This window comes from Ischnura elegans, chromosome 12 (genome assembly GCF_921293095.1).
Source record: "Ischnura elegans chromosome 12, ioIscEleg1.1, whole genome shotgun sequence".
In the NCBI taxonomy this organism is placed as follows: Eukaryota; Metazoa; Arthropoda; class Insecta; order Odonata; family Coenagrionidae; genus Ischnura; species Ischnura elegans.
Window position 1 is genome coordinate 59,391,355 of NC_060257.1, and position 22,436 is coordinate 59,413,790.

General features: G+C 38.6%; 1 protein-coding gene across 4 annotated transcripts in view; it reads right to left on the reverse strand.

Annotated features, from left to right (window-relative positions):
- Nucleotides 1-22,436, reverse strand: part of LOC124168806 (PTB domain-containing adapter protein ced-6-like) — a 320,754-nt gene that overhangs the window by 95,411 nt on the left and 202,907 nt on the right. The window contains exon 1 of one of the 4 annotated variants that reach the window (XM_046547118.1): nucleotides 14,373-14,560. The exons of the other annotated variants lie outside the window; for them this stretch is intronic. Within the exon in view, the coding sequence (XP_046403074.1) occupies nucleotides 14,373-14,459 (87 nt within the window). The 5' untranslated portion in view covers nucleotides 14,460-14,560. Of the gene's footprint in view, nucleotides 1-14,372; nucleotides 14,561-22,436 lie in introns of those variants that run through there. 4 annotated transcript variants of the gene reach the window in all.

Below are 22,436 nucleotides of genomic sequence, written 5' to 3' on the forward strand. Positions count from 1 at the left end.
TTTTACGTCAGGACACAAACAATGAGTTGGGGGAAGTGTATAAAATCAGCGAACGGGTCAGCAAACTCCTAAAGCTACAACAAAAGAGGCACGGGCGGCGTGCGCATCGAATTTAGGCCAGTGTGAAAGGACTTCCTTCGTGACGCGGTACGCCGTGTCCGAAGCATCATTGTCCTTGCATGCACTTTCACACTTAAGCAGACACAATGGGGCATCAGGTTTCCCATCGCTGCAACACCTTGTGTTCTCACAACAACAACAAAAAAACACGTCCTCATTGACTTTTTCATAACATTTCTCGACCATGCCTAATACTTTAGTTACAAATTATGTAATTACTAAGCACAGCATGAAACAAGTGACTTTTTAAGCAGTCATGCGCACAAAGTTAAATTCACCAAAGAATGAAGTTCGCAATGAAATGATATTTGACTACGCCGGGATTCGTACCCGGATCTCCCAATTGTCGGTCGGGTGTGCGAGCCAATGTCTAAAATGGTTTGGTGGTGTAACTGGCAAAAACACACCAGACTTTGAAATTGGGAGGTCAAGGTTCGAAACCCGGCTAAGTCAAACATTTTTTCGTGGCGAACTTTATCTTTTCGTGTACTTATATAATTACTACATATGCATTTGTGAGGGAGGATTGAGGGGAATCCTAATGCCACACTATTTTTAATGAAGACACTTTATATTTAATGATTCAATGAAAGTGGAATGAAAATATAACGGAAGTCCGATACAACTACTGGATTAATATGAAGTATTACGACAGCTCCAAGCGGCGAGCGAAAGAGTTTGAACGCTAAATAATTTCCTCTATTGGAGGGTTCCCAGGCGGATACGAAAGGATGTAAAGCTCAAATGAAAATGGACAAGAAACCAGATGAAGTTAATGCACTGATATCCACGATAATTACGAGATCATAAAACAATATATCATTTTTATATAGTACTACGATATCGCAAAAAAGAGGGAGTTATAATTGAAACCTTGAATTCCAAAACAGCGTAGGTCCATTCAAGATTTGAGATAGACCACAACTTATCTGAATTTTCGATTCTACACAAGTCATACCTTAAATTTCCCACATGAATAGAAAACTATATGCTGCTAGGTAATTACCCGTACGAATATTTCGCACTTTCAAGCTCTCGGGGATTATGTCAAGGAACCGGTGTTATTGGGATTTAAATAGAGAAGGTGTGTCATTTGGTACTTTCTTTATAATTTCCGCTTATTTGGTTTAGTTGTATATTTAACGGGTTCTCAAACCTTTTTTGAAGTTTAGAATAAAAAAATGTGGAGTCGAATTACCTCGAGCGGGTAATCAACATGGAAAAATAGAATCTTTTAAGTCAAAATATTGGGTAAATAGTGAAACTTGAGATTGAGACTTTATTTTTAGTCAGAAGCCGGTGATTCGACGTTTAAAATACCTCATTTATCACAATAGGCACAATATTAGCGGAGCATATTCGGAATGAGATAAAAAGACCGTTACGTAATAATAAGTGAGCGGGTTAGAAGCCAAGGGGTAAAAGTGATTTCTTTTTTCTACCCAGAGTTAGGTACAGAAATTAGGTATACAAAACAAATGAGATCAATTAGATACTTAGTATTGCATTCAATTTTCTACTCGATGTCAGCACAGAGCAGTGACTTACTCGTATCCCATGGCAACCAAGTTTTTGTGTATTTATTCTAACAATTAACTTTATGTAACTCTGTTGAGAAGAAAAATCACTTTTACCCCTTGGCTTATCACCCTCTCATGTATGATAAGCTATACACATCCGCTGTTGTTTAAGAAAGTTTTGTTCCTTAGCTTCTCTCCTCCTGTAGCCTTACAGATATGCATAAAACCTGTTCATTTCAAATTCCTGCTGGGTGGGCGATGTGCCGTTTCGGAATTCATAGCTTAGATTCAAGAGTGAAAACTTTTCTCTGAACTCAGCTAAGGGAAAATAAGAAATTAGTTAAAGCATGGGATAGCGTTGAGAATCCGGGGTTTCCTCTTTGTGATAGTGTGTGGAAGACAAGCTACCCCGGAAATCTAGCCTGCGATACGAATGCACTTGAGCCGACGACCTCAAACGATTCCGTCAGCGGTTGAAGAGAGCCTAATCAAGATCAGATACGCATCTCACGAAATTCCCATCACCTACTTCCCACCCACAACTCCCTTTCGGCTAGACACGACAAAAAAATTGCGCAGTAGAGAAAATTTTGCAACTAAGACTTCGGTGAGGAAGGGAGAATTCAAATCAAATAAACGAGAGATAACTTTCTATCAGTTGTTTATTTGCCAAGTTCAGCGCACTTGCTCATCAAAACATTCCCCTAGGACGACGCTGAGGATAATATGGACGGATAGGGCGGGAGACGAGAAGATATATAGCGTAGTCGGATATCAAAGACGTAAATAACTGGAGGCGCTGTTTCCGAGTTATTAGCGTGGTCTAAGTTCCGCCATCTTGGTTCGACAATTTCTGGACTTAGTCTCCTACTGATATTTTGACGCTGCTATGTTTAGTTCTGAAAATGAACTAAAAGCGAAAAATGCTACCATAATCATTAGTATTTCGCTGGTGATTGTCCTCGGATTTTTCCATCATTCGCGATGCTTCTATTAATGTGCAAACTCTGTGTCAGTTGCCACTTTACTGGTCGAGATATCCTTGAAAATATACTTTATTACCGTAATTGTTAGATTTCCGTTGGCTACAATACAATCAAATTCAAGAATAAGTGCAGATAAATGACTAGTTTACTCTCGTAAAATTTTATTTTAAGCTGATCTGGTTGTAGAACGTAACCCTGGTGATTGATAATAATTTTTCCCTGAGAAAAGGTTTTTGAGTCATAACTTCGCGAAGCCTACTAATGAAGAAAAAAAGGTTAAATTGTGCGTTCAATAGTTTAAAAAAATCTATTATCGAGTTATGACGAATATTTCACCACATATATAGCATTGACCCTTATGGGATTGCGAATGTTTTGGTCAAAGTGGGCGTGGCTTGTCCTACCCAAGAACCCCCATTCCGGCCACACTTCGCTCCACGCACTAAACCATTGGTGCCCCCTTCTGATATTTACAACCACCTAGCCGGAAATTCACTGATTCGCTACCATGGACGTTATAGAATAAGTTATTCTCAACAACAAGTTGTTGCAATTTCCTTTGCTCGGTTGCACCATTTCCGGGCTATTCGCAATTGAAGCTCGCCGATCAAATCGCAACGCAGGCAAATACGAATGTCCTTAAATAGGCGGTGTTGTCGAACCGAGAGTGGTTTCGAAGCACCAGCCAGGCAAAACGAAAAGAATGAATTTTACTCTAGAACCAAATCGAACACGGCATTTCAGTAGCGCAATCAGCAAGAAGCGAGACTCCCAGTCCGAAGATTTTTGGTTCGAATGGCGCTCGAACTAATTGAAGTAAATGTTTTCGGAGGAGATATCGTAGAGCAACATAGTGAAAAGATACAAAAAGATACCGCCTTGTATACTTATTACTTATTTAAATTTGTGAGCTCGACAACACGTGTTTCAATTGGGTCGCAGTCATCGTCAGGTACTAAATTGCGTCAGTTACAGACAAACCAAAAGATGTCGCATGTAGGGTTATTCTAAATTATGAACACATTTTCAAAAATTTCGACGTGATTAATTTTTTAAATTTATTAAATTAAATTGATATCACACAATATGATTTTTTTAATTCCTCTTTCCGTTGTTATAAATCTTTTATCATTTATGATTTGTACTTGAATGAAAACTTATTTTAAAAATCTAACATAAATGGTGGAAGGGACTTGGGATCAGAGGGAAGAATACGCCCGGGGTATCGATTGATTATTTTTCTTAAACTAGATGATGCTTCCGAAGAAGGGTAAACATAGTTACTGTAGGTACACAAAAAATTTTAATTCAGTTTTTAAAGACAAACTCTTGTGGCCATTTTAAATGGCGCTTCTCATTTCGAAGGTTACCACTAAAAACTCTTGTTGAAACTGCGAGAATGCGAGCTCGGAATTAAATCAGGGAATATTTTTCAATCTTGCATCCACGCATACTCGTATGCGTTTTACCCATTTACACGACCGCTTTACACGACGCAATTTTGAATGCGACTTCGTACATGCGTCACTCATTGCGCAATGTCGTGTCCCATGTTAAACGACCTTTAGACATTACGACGGTCACTTTGAAAGGTCAAAAAAAAAAGAAGAAAAAAAACAGAAGAATACACCGGGATCTGACAGGTAGATTTTTGTCGGGCTGGTGCTTAAACCGGGGGGATCAACTTATTTTTTCTGTAACTAAACGATGCTTCCGAAGAAGGGTAAACAGATTTTTATAGTAGGTATGTCCACAAAATTTTTACTTCACCTTTTTACGAGACAATAAATGACTCTTAGACATTACGACACTCATTTCGAGAGGTCAAAAGATATACAATATATGACACAAATATAACCCAGATCGAGAAAGACACAATATAAAAGACACTAAAAGCACTCACACGACTGAATTTTCGATGGCACTACCACCTTCCCCGGAGTTATGACCAAGAGTCCATATAGATATTTAATCTTCAAAAGGTAGTGGGGGTTCGGATCAAAAGTAAGAATACGTGAGGTATCGACTTATTTTTTTGTAACTGCTCCCGCAGAAAGGTAAACATAGTTACAGTATGCCCACAAATTTTTTTACTTCACTTTTTAGGAGACAATAAATGACTCTCAGACATTACGACAGTCATTACGAGAGATCAAAAAGAAAAATGGGTAAATAAATGTTGGAGCACGACAAGATGAATTGACGTTTAGGTAAATGAGAGGGAAGAGGATTCGTAACGGGCAGTTTTGAGCAGTAATCGAACTGAAAGCGGTTAATCTCTCGGAAAATTAGATTTAAGGGCGTCTTTTTCATTTCCGTGGAGAACCATAGTAATCCACGTCAATTGAGGTTGATTTATAAGCGCTTCGCGGAAAAATCAACCTCCGAAAAAGTCAAGAGAGAGAAAGAGAACAATAGTGAATCAATTGGATTTGTGACGGTATACCGAGTAGGCAAACACCGGAGTCAAGCTATCAGAGCCCGGCGCTGTACTGTTAGCGGCCCACTACAAAGCTCGAACAAACATTCATCGAGTTATCTCCTGGTAACGGGAGATGAAAACAACAACACGTCACGCGGATGAAAAAATACAAATCGTGTCCAAAAACAAATTTAACCTCAGAGGCACGTGCATGGATGAAGTACGAGGAAATAAAAACTTCCATCATTAAATATTCATGAAATTTACTATTTTTCAACGGACTGCATGCAAAAAAATGATAACTACATCGCAGCAATAAGACGAGGTCAATGCCCTACACTTACACTGAAACCAGTGATGGCATTAAAAACGAAAATCAAAACCAGAAAATTTTCAATAGTTTCGTTCCCGGGAGCGAAATGTAGAAACGAAACGAAATCGGAGTCAAAACTACTTCGGGTCGAAACTTAACTATAACTCTTGGACGAAACGAAACTTAAATAATGTTTCCGACCGGAGGGACCACGTGCTTTACCTTCGAACAGTTTAGTTTCGACCCACACACCGAGTACGAAGTATGGTTGAATAAAGTAGATGTTCGGCCTACCGCCTTCCATTAGATGCATGGGGCACTCATATTTTTACCACTAACTGGAGAACTGTGAACACAAACTGACCATTTTATTTGTAAGCTCGATGTTTTATCCTCTCCATACGTATGTCAAATGTAATGGGTCGAAACTATTCCCTCTTATCCCCCTCTACTCAACTTCTGGGATCGAAACTTAACTATGAGTAGAGGAGTTTCGATTAATTCAGTTTCGTTCCCGGGAGTAAAGTTTCGTCTCGGGTCGAAACTAAACTCCTTGGTGATTTTAATTTCGTTCTGGAACGAAACTAAACCTAGGCCCGTATTTTCGTTTCTCTCCGGGTCGAAACGAAACATTTTCGTTTCGTTATACTTGCCGTTCCTGATTGAAACTGCCCGACATTAACATGATGATGTTATCTATCAAATTCATATATTTTAAAAGCTATTCTCTGCAATTACGAACATTATAATGTAAAAGAATGGAAAAAGGTGGATCGCATTGAACTCATCACCACGCCGCGGACATTTTTGAAAGCCGATTAAAATGCGTCCGAAGTGGTTACAGGACAGTGTCTTATGTGCAGTGGAATTGGGCCTCCTCTAAGCAGTCCCATTGGCTCGCACTATCAGATTGGTTGGGAGAAGCTCAAGAAGAAGTTAGTGTTGTAACGGAAGAAGTCGGCTCTTATCAAACAAGAAAACTTCGGTACCCCGTTTCATCAGACCACCCCGTTTTATCCAACTCTCCCCCACAGAGGTTATTAAAAAAACAATGAATTGTAGGTAAGTACGCTAAGTTCAGTGAAGGTCGCCATAGTTACACTTTCATGAGCCTAGCGTTTATTATAATCGCTTGATTAACTTGAGAGAGTGAATCTACATCCGCTAATAACGCCGTAGTTTCGAGAGGATACGCGCGGCAAAAACACACACACCTGACAAGTGGAATGGAACGAACGCATTCGCTAAGAAGGTATGGATAAAGAGGTTGATGCACTCTCATTGTCGATATCACCGCCGCTGACCCATAATTTCTCCCCGGATGAAAATAGGCACCGGACGACGGGCTCGCGAGGAAAAGTTTTCATCGCTGACTCATAAATGGCCAGCTGAGACGGCCAGTCAGCCGCCCCGGATTCATTAAGGTCGAGGACCCAACTCTTTTTAATGCCATTACCGCAAGTTCACACTTTCACGCATCGCATACTTGGCCACTCGAGAGAGCAGCGCCGAAGGTGGATTGCATACGAACGCGAAACAAGGACAGGTGGAGGGGGGAGGGGGAGAGAGATTAGAAACGCATACAATACCGCGATTCAACACAGACGCAACCAGCGATATGGGCGAAGCAAGAAATAAATACATTAAGGTTTCTTGGATACTTAGTTAACATTTACTTACATACCACTACTCGCACCGCGGCAATGAACACTACCATAACAGCAATTTTCGTCTTTGTGGTTTATTTTAATTAAGAGGAACAATATCAAAATTTTCTTGTATGAAAAGTTTGGAAATATTTTTTTTCATATAGCATACTTAACTTCGATATTCATGTACTTTTCTACTCCTCGGAAATTGAATTCTTTCTTTCGTCCATTAAAAAAAATCAACGAATGGGTATAATTTTAGATCTATTTGTAATGCGAAGATGTTTTTCTCTCTCAAAACAAAAAAACGAACGAAGTGCAAACATTAAATATTTTGCCCGTGACAAGATGAAGAAGACGATCGCTTCGCAATTATCATAGTTTTTCGCGTGTACTTCTTTACTCTTTCGACCGTATAAGCAAAACGTTTTCGCTTATGATTGATCACCCCCTGCCAAATACCCTTGGGGTAGGTATTATTTAGATGTGGATAGATCACTTGTGCGAAATAAATCACTTAAAATTCGATGCCTCCTCTAGACAAACGCTCAACAATCGCCCACCGAATCAAATTCTCTCATCTAGTAACCCTAGTACTACTCATATTGTCATTCGCTCCTTCTATCGTCTGCTTCACCTGGGTGACCGTCACCTTTAAGAAAGCCAGTCAGTTCGAGAGTCCGTCCTTAGATGAGAGGATTTGATTCCGTGAGCGATTGTTGAGCGTTTGTGCAGTGGAGGTATCGAAATAAGAAAGGCCTCCTTGGCAACAATATAAAAGTTGATGGCATTATTTACTGTCACAAAAAAAACACCAACGATTTTCAGAGTGGGTGTGTAGATCTAATTTTTGTGCCAGAATTAAGAGGAGTAAAATTTTGTCCTGGAGAAATGATCGAGATATATTTCTTTCTCATAAGGTCCCCCTCTCCGATTCATTCAAAAACAAAATGGGGCCTATCGCTTTGAGAAGACAATGGATCCCAAATTCTTGGCACAGCATGTACATACAAATAAGCATTTCCCAAGCAAGCTGACAAACCTAAATATTATCGCAATTACACCGGAGTACAGACTTATCCAAACATGATCTTTTAAAGAAGGATTTTCTGCCAAAAAAACCTATTCTAAACGATGCGACCAGATTGTGCGTATCTACTTGACGACCAGACTTCGCGTATCACTCCAAAGTTGTTTACACAAACTGCGGAAAATTTACAAGAGTAAAAATGAATTTACAAAATATTTCTTTAACGAAAGAAGTTTTTTCTATTATGAAAAGTGCTAAAATTAGTTAAAAACCAATACTTTGAACACCGTTTTTCGAAAATTTTCACCCCTTGTTATGGACACCCCCCCCCCCGAACGAAATTCCTGGCTACGCCCCTGGTAGTAAGTGATTGATGCACGAGTTATTATGCCTCGTTCAGATTACGATTGTTCGAGTGATCTTACTAACGATAGTTGGCCGTACTAGCACTGTGAATGCATGTCTGGACAATAGTAAACGTAGTTCCGAACGTTGCCACTTTACGATGGTTAGGCGCTGGGAGACCGGAAAAGGAAGCGACAAGAGAAAGACGGAAAGTTCGTAAAGCTCTCTTCGCTCTATTTTTTCATGAATTTGTCCAGGGAAGTAAGAATATGAGCGGAAGAAAAATTATTAGTTAAATACACGTTGACCACAGTAATATCTTGACCCTGCATACCTCAATAGCTTTGCTGACCGTCAATTTCAGGGCAGCACAGGTTTAAACCATCGTTGTGTGAATGCACGATAGTTCCAACAATTGCTGCAACAATAGTAATCTGAACGAGGCATTACATGCAAAAAAAGTCATCGAAATAAGGAAACAATAGGGTGGTTTCCTATTATTTTTTTATTGCCTAAATCGAAAGATTACTACTCCTGAAGTACCTATTTCACGCCTTCAGATTTTAAAATGACGATATCTATTTTTTGCGATTAAATGAAAAGTGAAAAATTTCAAGCGCGCGAAAACGCGACGGCTAAGTGTGAATGCTGGGAAAAGCCCGTGTGACGTATTTCTGGTTCTTGCTGCCGCCTTTTGAGGTGACCTTGGGGCGAGGCTTTGGGCGCTGATACGACGCAGGCTGCTAGCAGGTAGCCGAGTACCCTACTAGCAGGTAGCGCTTGGCTTAAATAAGTATTGTTAACACCCTATCAAACGAAGGAAACTTTCCGATCTTAGGCAATTTGAATAGATGATTATTAAGAAATGTTTCCTTGAGCTCTGTGGCTCATGCATGCATTGGTAATCTCAGACGGTGTAAAACTCGTGACTACTCGCGTAGCATCTAGGTCCCTGTGACGTCACGTGGAGTGGCATCGTATGGGCGCCAATCTTGTCTTTTTCAAATGAGGTTAAAATTGAGCATAAACACTCGTCTAAACTGAAACTTCTGAAACCAAATAATTAGTATATTATGAATACACTAATGGTGGGTAACGAATCGCAACCAATGCCTTTCGTTTTCTTTGATGAAGGAAACTACCCTATTCATCAGACGTTCTAAACGGAACACGTTTCTTCCTTAGAGTTAGGAATGGACGCTGACAAAGGCAGAGAAGCAAATTAGTAGAAACATACAACTAAGATGCCAAGAATGGAAGTAAGGAAACAATTCATATTCACGCTGTATATGGAGCACGTTTCTTTTATGGGAGGGAGGCAAGGACGTTGACAGCGGCAGAGAAATCGAGAGTGGAAGTATTCTAAATGAAGTGCTAACGAAGAATATAGTAGATGAAATGGATGGCTCGACCGAGTTAGTAAGGAGAAAGTGCGAGGAAGGTTGGGAGAAAAGAGATGCATTCCAAAAACAATAAGACGAATACGGAACAACTTAGCCGATCACATTATGAGATATGATGGCCTGATGAAGACAAGGACATGTGGACGGGATGAGAGGTAAAATACACCCTGAATGACAGTGGCGTAGCCAGGGGAGGGGTTCCGGGGGGTCCGCCCCCCCTCCCGTAATATAAAAACACAATTATTTCCTTCATAAAAGAAAACAAAATATTTAAAAATCATGAATTTACAATTTTTTTTAAATAAGTGAAGCATTTTCTGTTATGAAAAGTGTTCAAATTAGTTTAAAACCCATTACTTAGTACACCTTTTTTCAAAAATTTTCACCCCTGGTTTTGGACCCCCTTGTCCCCCCCGAACGTAAGTCCTTACATGGGCACACATAGCACTCGTTATAAAGGACATAAAGGAGAAGTACGTACCACGAATTTTACAAAACAGGGTCCTCAGATCGACCTCTAAATGTGTTGTCAACCACCGCGCATTTAAATGGGTTTACAGAATTCGCCACTCGCGTCGCTGACGGACAAAGCGATCCGAGTTTCACGGGGAAATAGGGTATAATTAAGGGTGTCGACCTAAATTTACATTCATGATGATGTGATTTATCAAAGTTATATCTGTGCAATGCCATTTCTCACAATTGCAACGACCAGTGGGGTAACTATGGGGGGCGATAAGGGGATGTATCCCCCCCCCCCCCAAAAGCCTCAGAGAAATCAAAAAAATATTTGAAAATCTTGTCAGTATTTGACACATTATAACTGCCTCTGCTTAGAGTTAAATTGTAAGTGCCAGAATGACGTAAAATGCATTTTTAGGCATGTTATTTTTCAAAAATTTTCCTCAACTCCCCGTTTCCTGGGGGGGGAGTTGCCCCCACAAATCCCCATCATGCTCCCCCTAAGCCCCCACTCTCTAGTTACGCCACTGGCAATGGCCATGTTGTAAAGTATTGAATTGTTTTTTATAATGCTATTGGATAAAAGTGGATCGCATTGCACTAATCACCGCGCCGCGGTCATTTTTGAAAACCGATTAAAATGCGACCAATGTGGCAAGAGGAATCAGTCTTCTTTAGGATGGAATAAGGCCTCCTCCATGCCGTCCCCTTATGTGTACATTTGAAAGGTTAGCAGATACGTGGGGCAGAATGGAGAGCTGCGTCTAACCAATTCCCCGATTGTTGACTTTTGACGATGAATACTATCAGAGTTTGCGTAAATATCACAATATAAATGTAATTTTATAATAAAAAACTAGCATTTTTTTCGCCAAACATTTCGCATAAAATTTTACGAAATCAATTTTGTTGCTATGATTTTCTATTATTCGCCTTCCTTTTCACTATCGCAGAGCCGTCATCGAATTTTGTTCTACTTCTGAATAACAATCGAGCAATACTTAAAAATCATAAGGGCTTGAGTATTTCATTGTCAAATGGTTCAGAGTTATCCAGATAATTTCAGCTTGATTTCTAAGTGGCAAACGGGAAAAAAATTGAGTGGTAATATTTCACCCGGAAAATATGATGAACAAGAAAGCGAGTTCACAAAAACATTGTAAAATAAATAGACATCAAATTACAGCTGCGCATGAAAAATGACGATCAAAAACGTAACACTTACCGAATAAAAAATGTGCACGGGTAAGTAGATAATGCAAGATACTTTTACATTATTATGAAATTACACATGATGCTACCAAGATACTTTTACATTATTATGAAATTACACATGATGCTACCAAGATACTTTTACATTATTATGAAATTAAACATGATGCTACCAAGGATACGTAAGCGAATATAGATCTCAGAGTGTAGGGAATAGGAGCAATAACAAAACTTAACTTCATGGAGTCAGAATTAATGCTTCGCATAAAAATAGAACACATTCAATTATCAAAATATGTAACTATAAACCCAAGACACTAAAATATTCCATTGTTACATTGGATGCAGGACAAAAAAGTAATGTGCGGAAAAAGCTGCCCAATGATAAAAAGGACCATAATGAACAGAAGTGCATACATAAATACAATAATAATTCCTGTGGTGGCTAAGCTTATAGGGCTATATTATTCTACACGACGGAGTCGACTATAATCAATCAAGCAAACATAGAATCAAACCTTATTAAATTTTCTTAACTCTCGATAAAATATGAGCGTAAAAATAATTGAAGACGCTAAGGTACAGGTGCAAACGATAAAATGGGAAGCAAACATCCTATTTAATTATATTCTCCTATCACTATCACTGCGGATAATTTAATTAAAACATTAGATTAACAGGAAATTTTATCAGAGTAGATTATGAAAGGAAATATTTATCAATAGAAGGCTTGGTAAAAATACCCCACGAAAGAAGGAATGCAGGAAATGTTAACACTCCAAGCGTACCACGAATGAAGTCAGTAAACATATCGTTCCAATTGAAAGTGACCTGGACCTTTTGCAAACTTAGAAAGTCAGTATGAGGCTTGTAAAAATCACTTCGTCACAAGCAGCGGTCAAGCAAAGCTCTCAAAACTTAGACAGGATTTTACCATAGAATATTTTCATCGTCAATTATCATGACGGTTCATTTTAGACCTTTATGAAAGGGTAAGAATAAAATATTCAACGAATCCTGGAAACGGCGCCATGCAAAAAATGTATGCATTTAACGTATTAAAAATATTACAATAAATATTCTCCCTAAAATTCCATTGGTATCAACATCCTACAGATTGCAAAAGTTGTATACGCAACAAAAATATTGAAAATAGGTCAAGCAGAGTAAAGATTAATGCCACATTTCTGAAGGGATCTTTGGGCTGGGTTGCCTGATCACACCTTTTCGACGAAATTTTGGAGCTCACCGAATAATTTACAAGTCTCCTTGGAAATTAAAATACGGTTAATGTCACATCGCGTCAGAAAAAAATACTTATAGATCGATAATGTGATGTTAAAAGAATACTTTCACGGATATGAGGATGGAACTAGGACTGTACATGAAGGGGCAAATAGAAAGAGGAAGCCTCGAATTCAATGAAAATTTGAAGAGGAAAAAGATGACCCGGAACCATTTCCAACTGCCGGACAGGTGCGGAGTCCGCTAACGGAGTCGCACAGCTGTCGAATTCGCACGAAACGCTATTTCGGAGGTGCATTCTTGTTTTATTTCCTCCACGCAGGTGGTCGAGCCGTAGAGAATCGCAACCAACCCACCACTCAAACAATCACGAATCCTCCGTTGGTGTCACTCTATAGAGTAAAACCAAGAAGTCTGCATAGAGGAGGCCCAATTCTATCCCATGAAGGCTGATTTCTTTTGCCACTTTGGTCGCGTTTTTATCGGCTTTCAAAAATGTCCTCGGCCCGGTAATGAGTGCAATGCGATCCACTTTTTTCCAATAGTTTGCAGTATAACGTTTGTAATAGCGAGGAATAGCATTTAGGCGTTAAGAATTTGTTGCATCACATCATCAGAAATATAACTTTCGGTTAACTCCCATGATTAAACCTCATTTTCCCGAGAAACTCGGATCACTTTGTGCGTCAACGACGTGAGTGGCGACTTTTGTAAACCCATTTAAATGTGCAGAGGTGAACAACACATGTAGTGGCAAATTTGAGGATCCTATTTTGTAACATTCGTCAGTAAAACGTAAAATAAGTGAAACACAAACGAAAATTTTGCGTGATTAGTCAAAAAAACTGCAACGAACGAACAGATAGTGCGTCACAGTAATCTGCTGTTCCAACAATTTCTGGGACAAGCTTGATAAGGAGGCCATTGAGTTCGGGCTTAGCAAATATAGTTAAAATTGAGACACAGGGTCTAAACTTAGCAATGCGTGGAATGCCATTTTAAAGAAAATAAAAAAACTGTATATCTCCCTCTTTTTATCCAAATTATCTAGATCTTCCCGGCCGATTCAAGAGTAACGCGATTGTTGCGATTATTTAAAGTTACATAAAAGTTTTTTTGGTAAAATAATTATTCATTCATTCTGATGCGGTGGACGAGTAGTGCGTTGAAACGTTGACGTCAAAAAAAGAAACTAACACGGAGTAAAACCCGAGAAGACTTCACGCCAGAGCGACGTAGCTTTTACACGAGTTCGGCTGGGAGCTACAAGTGTATCGAGGACTACGTACACGGGTTAAATATTCTGAGAAATTGAAAATAGAAATCTTCCCGAACGATATTGAGAACAGCTTAAAACCCCACTATAGTTCTAGGTTAGACAGGAACGATAAAATAAGAGACATTTCACTGAGAGGTTTCTTTTTAGGAATATCTTTTCCCCACTCAGAAAACGAAGTTACTTAATGCAAGATAGATATGAATTCAGGCTGTGAAAGCACTCAAAAGCACACATTATTCCTTTTCCTTCTTTAGGGTACTCTCAAAAGAAGTAAACACGACACTCGCGTCTCGCACGGTAGTATATAGTTAAAAAAAGTATGAAGCAAACACAAAACTATATCCCTTTAACAATGCTATAGTGGAACATTAAAAAAAATAACTCACCTTAATTTTCGTCGCTAAGGTCTTGGAGCCATCCTTAGATCCCATGTCGAAGTAGCTGACCGCCAATAAGTTACATATCCCCGTCATCCTCACTAGGATCCCTTACAACCCGTCTCAAATGGAATCTCTTTCAAAATTCTAATTCACACACAAATGTTTGATAGAGAGACGTTCGCTTAAATATTTCGGGAGAAAATAGCAATGACAAGAGAGCAATCTTTAAGTTCAAAAAAAAAAAAAAGACTAGAGAAAAGGGGGGGTACACAAGGCTTGAGGCCCAATATATCTATAAGAGGCGCTGGTCTTGTAGTATGCACGTAGAGTTAGAGAGCGGTTGTGACGGGACGCTGAAGAACGACGAAGACGCTGAAGAAGTGTTCCTCAAGTTGTCTAGCGGCGGCGGAGCTTCAGGCAGGGTTTATAATTCTCTTCTCGGGAGAAGAAGAAAAAAAAACACACCGACCAGGTAAATTCCCTTCGCACGCTTCCGACTTCACTTGTTTCTAAAAACCTCTCGCTTTTCGCGTCGTCCCTTGTCGACTCCTCCGGCGGAGTGGTCCCGAAACACACTGTCGGCGTACCTCGGGGGACTGTCGGCCTTATTGGACGTGGGGAGGCGCACTGACGGACCGGAGGGGAGGCGGAGGCGTGGGAGGGGGTTAACAGAGGGGCGGTAGGGGGGAAGAGTGGGGGAGGAGAGGGGAGGGGGGTAGGGTAATGAGGTGGGAAAGAGCACGATCGGTCGCGAGGGTGGAGAATGGATGCACGAAGCTACGATTGGGGTGGGGAAACGGTGAAAGGACGGATTCGCTGGGAGGGGAGGTAGACCTCGTGCGTGGGTGGAGAGGGGTTAGGAGGGGGGTTGGGGAGAGAAGAGAAACTGCAGGGGAAGTATAACACATGCGAAGCGAGTAGAGTACCTACAAATAAAAATCAACCTGACTTATTTAGGTCGTTCTTTCCGTGCACAATAAGGGACTTTTTAAGGGTAAACGCGCACAAGCACAACCACGACCAATACCAGTACTGGTCTGGCAGAGCACGACCAGAGCCTCGACCAAGACCCATGGGAGTACCGAGTAGAGCAGGGCCCCCCCTCTAAAAGCAAAAATCGCAAGTCTTTAAGCAAAATAAGAACTGAATTGAAACCAAAGCATTCAAAAAATTTCCTTAAAGCCACGAAAAAATGATATGTATTACTATAAGATACGTAACTAAAATAAAACTATTTTTTCAAGGAAATATTATCTTATACTAATGTCACAATTTGGTTTGCCCCTAGACCATCGCTTCACCCCCCCTAGACAATGGCTTGCCGCCACCCCTAGTTATGATCCTGGGTACGCCATTGCCCAGACCAAGACAGTATAGGGACACGAAAATACGAGGCCTAAGCTTAGTTTCGTTCCCACACGAAATTAAGATCTCCAAGTAGTTCAGTTTCGATCCGGAATGAAACTTCACTCCCGGGAACGAAACTAAATTAATCTAAACGAAATTGATCGTACTAGCACGGCGAAGAACAAGACTAGTACGCGTCTGGCACAGCACGACCAGAACCTCGACCAAGACTAAGACATTACAGATGTCAAGAAAAACAGCAGTCAGTCTGAAAATGGTGCACAGCCATCGCCACTGAGTGGTAACGTAATTTCTTCCCATTTTTGCTTCTTCATTATTCTATTGGCGTAATAAACAGACGACAAATCCCACGAATAAAATCTTGCTATTAAAAATAAACTCGATTTATTTAGGTCGTTCTTTCCGTGTGTAATTAGAGACTATAAAACTTGCGATAGTTTGTAATAACACCCTGGTGCTGGCTTGCACGGTACCTCGCAGATTTAGATTGTTAGTTTTATTTACTTCCTAAAGTTGTCATCAGTTACTAGCACCACATGCTAATTAATAAAAGGCCGCTCTGCTTACATTAACGAGTACATACAATTATAGACCATACACTCATAAATTATTAAAAACTCTTGGGTAAACCCACTTCTTTAAGTTAATAAAGATAGGCGACAAATACTCTTTTCGACGGGCAGGGAAAAAGGACGCGGCTGCTTCAGCGGCGCTACCAAGTCGGCGTCAATTCAGGACTTAGAAAATGTTCTTCTCAAAGAGTTGTAAGATTTTTGTCAGGGACTGTACATAAAAAAAGGCTAACCCGTGGTTTTGTAAAATAAGATAAAATATGCTTGAAGCGAAAATGGCGAGGGGTAACTTTGATCAATACCACTGTTCCAGCGTCAAGACAACTATCAGTGTCGTAAATAAATCGTACATCATATTCATTAGCGGTGTATGTGCGTCGCATCACCTATGCGCCTTTAAATGTATGCTCTACTTAAAGCTAATAATTTCACATCATCATACACAAATTTTACGCCAGTGGTGACACGTGAATCTATGTTCTCATTTTGTCAGCACTTTTTGCACGCAGACGTAATCATGTCAGAAAATGCCATGCACACAAATACGTCAACAATCAATTTTTTCCTGACGACGCGTCCCGGTCACGAGATCTCTCATACTTCCCGGGGCAACAAAAATATACGCTTGATGTGCTCAATATACTAGCAACGCAATGAGGAACTTTTAAATTAAACACAAGCCAGGGGCGATCTGGCCAGGTCGGCTGGTCGGCGATCGTCGAGGGCCCCGAGCTTAGAGGGCCCGGCAACGCTAGCGTCTATCGTTAAGTGTATCTATATGAAAGTTGTCACAAAAAAGACTAAGATTAATAAAACCAAAGTTTTTTGTAATTATAAAGTTCTAAGTTTTGATTAGTAGCTTTATTTACAACATAATAAGAGATAAAGAAAATATCATATAAATAATAATTAAAATAAATGTGTTAGAAGATTGAAGAGAACCTGACGCTTATTTTGAAAGAGCTATTCGAATAGGTCATTTCAATATTTTTTAAATTTACAGAGCAATTACATGGAACAAATTCACTAAATGGTTAAAAGAACCATAATACATTATTACGGTATATAAGCCGTGAAATAGTATTTTTTCATAACTTTCATCCAGTTTTTCAGAGCCAGAATTTCCCGGGTGGGGGGTGGGCGGGATGAGGTGGAGGGCCCCATAATGAGTCCCTGCCGAGGGCCCCTAATCACCCCAGACCACCCCTGATATATAATCCCAAAAAAAAGTTAAAGACGCTCACATGAAGAGGAAAAACGGGGTAGGTATGAAATAAATACGTCGGGTCAGTGAAAATCGAATTTCGCGTGCCAGCGCGCACTTCAAGAAGTATACAGCACCCACTAACACGAAGTCTTGAGACTACAGAGGCTCATTTTTTTTGGCGACCACAACATAATTTTATGGCCATAAAGGATATTTTTACGACACGTCAAATTTAATGTAGTTCACTATATCCATACAAACTTCTCGGGCTAATATTTTTTTAAATTGAGCTACATTTAGGTTAATTGCAATCAATAGGTTGCTTGAAGCATGCAATTCATGAAGGAGTAGACATTAAAAAATCTTAAAAACAGTAAATGAGTTTCTAGGAGTGTAGGTCTTTCGTTGGAAAAATTAAAATCCAATTTTTCGCCAGGGTTTTGGAAATTCGTTTTTTTCCATCAGGGTTATTTTGAAATATAAACAAAATTTACGGTTATAAAATTCCACACAATTATTTACAGGATAAAAACAAACTCAGCGGTTCACTAAGAAAAAGGAAACTAGATCTTTGAAATACCTTTTCTTGATTGTTTGGGTTACTAACCTAATATAATGCATGGTTACTTATCAGTTTTAATGAAACCATACTAAATCTTCCTTCACTTGACTATGTGACCTTTTGTTTCAACAATATTTGGTTTTGAAAACATAAAATTTCTTTGTATAATCTTATTGATAAATTATATTTAGTTAAAAACATTTTGGTGTTTTCAAAGTCAAAATTATGGCTGTTGTTATATCACATATCTGTAATTTATTTTTTTTAAACTTATATCCAAAGAATTTCATTAATTATGAAATAAGATATCGAGAAAGGAAGAATAAAAAACTCATGTTCACCACTTCCACTTCAATTTTATTTTCTGAACATTGCGCACCTATCCTCTATTTATGTTTTCTTTGGTTCTTTTTAAATGGAATGGTAGTTAAGGAGATGATATTTTACAGTTTGTCGTCAACGTAAAACAGTGAAATAAAAAGTGATTATTTCACCTGCACTAAACCTGCGTCGGGACACCGAAAGATGACTTGGGCCTCAAAACCTCGGGAGTGTACAGCGTCCCGTGTGAGTGCGGTCACGTTTACATTGGGGAAACTGGCCGCACAATCGAAAAACGTCTGACGGAGCATGAAAGATGCATACGCCTGTTTTATCCGCTAAAGTCGGCGGTAGCGGAGCATTGCTTGGACCTCGGTCATAGGATGGACTTCAAAAATACGAAGGTTTTGCGCCGCACTTATAACTATTGGGATAGAATTGTAAAGGAGGCAATTGCTATTAGCCTTGAGGAGAAGAGCTTAAACAAAGATAAAGACTTCCAACTGAGCAGTGCCTGGAATGCCATAATTAATCGCTAAATCCGCACACAACAGTAACGGCAACCAGGGATATGAATAAATAAGTAAGTACCGTAAAAAGTACTATTAAGAGTAGAAGACGATGGCAGACTCAGCCATTGAAACGTTGGGAGAATTAACCCAATACCACACCCGGTGGGAATCCCGAGAAATTTTTCATCAATTATTTCATATAGTTTACGTACGAGCCCTCTTCCCGCAAGAAAATCGGGAACAGAGCGGTCGCTTCTCGTATAAAATCATTTTATTCCTTCCAAAGCATCATATTTCATGAAATATGAGTCCTTTGCATACATTAAGAATATTTTAACACTTAACTTTTCAAAATATTCATATTGCTCCTCTAAATAGTGGTAAAATTATGAAAATCTATTGACGAGCTAGACTCATCATTTCAGCGCTAGGGTTTAATAACATTTACACGGAAAAAATCGATTGCGATATAATGTCAATTAGAACAGGATGGGTGAAAAAGATGACGGAGAAATTAAAACACCGAAAGCATTTATACAAAACTGTACTTAAAATAAATTCGCAGCGGCAAAAATTACAGCATCATCTCAGCAAACATCTCATCACGATAGCAACGAGACCTCAACGAATAAACCACATGGAGTAGGTCAAGGCTGGGAGACATGTCATGGATGAGAGCCATCTCGAGTCACGCTTTCATGATTATCTTTGGCGGATCTGATATCGACACCGGTTATCTACTGCGCACGATTATCATAGGGGTGAAAAAAGTAAAAATAAAGACGCACGAATGAATCTGAGCGTACACTTTTGATATTATGACGGCAAAAAAATATGCGCGCGGAGAAGATATTACATTTTGTGCCGAGTCACCATTCCATTAATGCTGTAGGACACCATGGCAACCAAGGGTTATAATAATAATAATTAATTATTACGCGTAATAATGAATAACGAATGTTTCATTTGTTTTTTTGACGTGATGCGGAACATAATACTTTAATTTCACCTGTTAATGAAATTGTTAATTTTGTAATTTGACAAGACACAAATTATATAGCTTAATGTGGCACCTGCTGACAACCCAATTTCGGCTTAGCGGGACCAGAATTTACACGATTTCAATTGAAAATTTAAAGGATTGTATAAAACATTATTTCTTGTATACATACGTAGTAAATAAATACAATAAATCAATAAATTATTAAATTAAAAAAATATTATAATTACGCGTCTTTATAGGAAGAGATTGGGACTAGAAAGTCCCATCTTCCATCTAACACATCGTCAAACAATTTTTGCAGAGGAATACATGGTCAAGTTATTCTTATTATTGAATGAAGTCCAATTAGTAAAAAAAGAGAATTTTGCTTTAACAAAAAATGTAAATGTGTACAAAGTTAAATTTACCAAGGGTAAAAATATGTGTATATACGTGGGAAAAACTTAAGGATAAATACTTTCGTCATTATTGGAATAAAGACACTGAAGGAAAACAAAATATACAAGAGGGGGGGTGGAAAACCTGCGAAAACCTATTGAGAAAGCGATAATGTAAATATTGAAAGAACAGAGAGGTGGCATTTTCCTACAGGTTTATCATTGAAAGCACGACGAGTTTCGACCGTCAGGTCACTATCAAGTACAATGAGGATTTTTCTTAACCATACCTACTTTCAATAATAAACCTGTGGAAAAATGCCACACCTCTGTTTTTTCAATACTCACATTACGTCGTTCCACTGTGTCTCGCATGCTTCTGTTACTTTTTCGATAATGTAAAAATAAATTAATACAAATTCAAGAAAATTTCACCCAATACTTGAAAGTTTGGGCAAAAAAACAATGGAGGGACATTGCGCGAAGCCAGAAGGGACAGGTGCACAGAATACGCTTAACTAATAGTTTGTCGAGTACGAGTTCACGAAGGCAGAAATGGTGTCAAAACGCATCGAACAAAAGTGACCTAAATAAATTTTCGATAACAGGAGGATTAATGAATTTAAGTCGGCGTGAGGAAATGCTTAAGGTTTAAGAATTGGAGTGTGTTTACTGGAATTATACAACGACAGCCTAATTTAAAAAATAAATTACGTCAACAAACAAAACTTTTCGCTTACGGATAGCGATCTTACCGCTTAAGAACGCTCAAAGATAGAAATGACCTTAAGGCTTAATTTTGAGAAGAAAGGGTGACCTGAAAAAGAACATCACTCTGCGTCTTGAAAATCTGTGATAAAATTACTGCATTTCAACTAGAGATGTCCGTCACGATAACTTATTTCGGTTACACATTAAAATTAGCGTACAACACGACTTTTTTCCACGTTAGGGCAATACTCCTATAGAAATAAGTATCTCCATAACAATGCGTCATGCCAGAACAACAATCAGTAATGAAAACCCTTAACAGATAATACAAAGCTGCTTCTTCACGTAATATAATAAATACTATAGATATGTTTTAAAAACCCGCATTAAACTTTCACATGCAAAAAGAGGTTTAAAAAATTAAAAATTACATTTACATTCTAAAAGAATGCAGCTATTTTACAGTTATGTTTTGATACCTAAATTCTGACTGAACGTCGCTGTACTTAGTAAATTTCATGAAATAGGATTCTACCGGCCTAACCTAAATCATCTGAAGCCAAAAGATACCCTTTTTTGTGTTTCATAAAAACCTCCAAAGAATATGATGAAAATGGCAGAGGTAAATAATCTTGTTGTCATAATATCTATATTTTCTGCAATCTTTGTATATTCATAATCCTTCTGCATTATCTGAAATAACTATGCATAAAATTTTGTAGTTATAATAAGTATATGTTATGCAAATATGATAGTTTGAAAAATGAATAAGTAGCTATGAAAAGTTTAATATCGGTTAATGCTGATAGACATTTAAATAACCGCTTACATTGTATAGAGGTGTACTTTTACTTACTTTTATACGTCCAGACGAGCTGCCTAAATCTACAGGTAAAATTGATTTTTTCCAGCTCTTATAAAAATCATATGCTTTGCTGAAACACAAACTCCTGACGGAACCTTTATGCGTACAAGAATAAAATCAATAAATTTATATAACTTATTAAAACACCAACGTTTCATCCAAAACAAAACACTGAAGAATAGAGAAAAACGCAGAAAAAAAACAATGGTCAAAATTTAGTTATCTCTTCTCAGCAGTGTTAGTCAGGAAGTAATAATTCTTTTAATCATCTTCATTAGGACTTACTGTGTTTTTTAAATACAAAACTGCTTAAACTATGTCATTTTAAACGGTGTCATGTTACAACGACGCGTTGTTTTAAATGACAGCCCTGATAAAGGTGCTCACAGAAAACTCTGCGAAATCCTGAAGTAAAAAATTACATCGACAAAGAAAAACTTCAATATCCTAATAGTCAGTTAAAAATAGGCAAGACACCCGATTTTGATCAGCTCTATTGTTCAAACGAAGCAACTAATTTTAACTATGCAAAAAGTCAGTAATGGTTGTTCATTTCTACGTTATATGATACC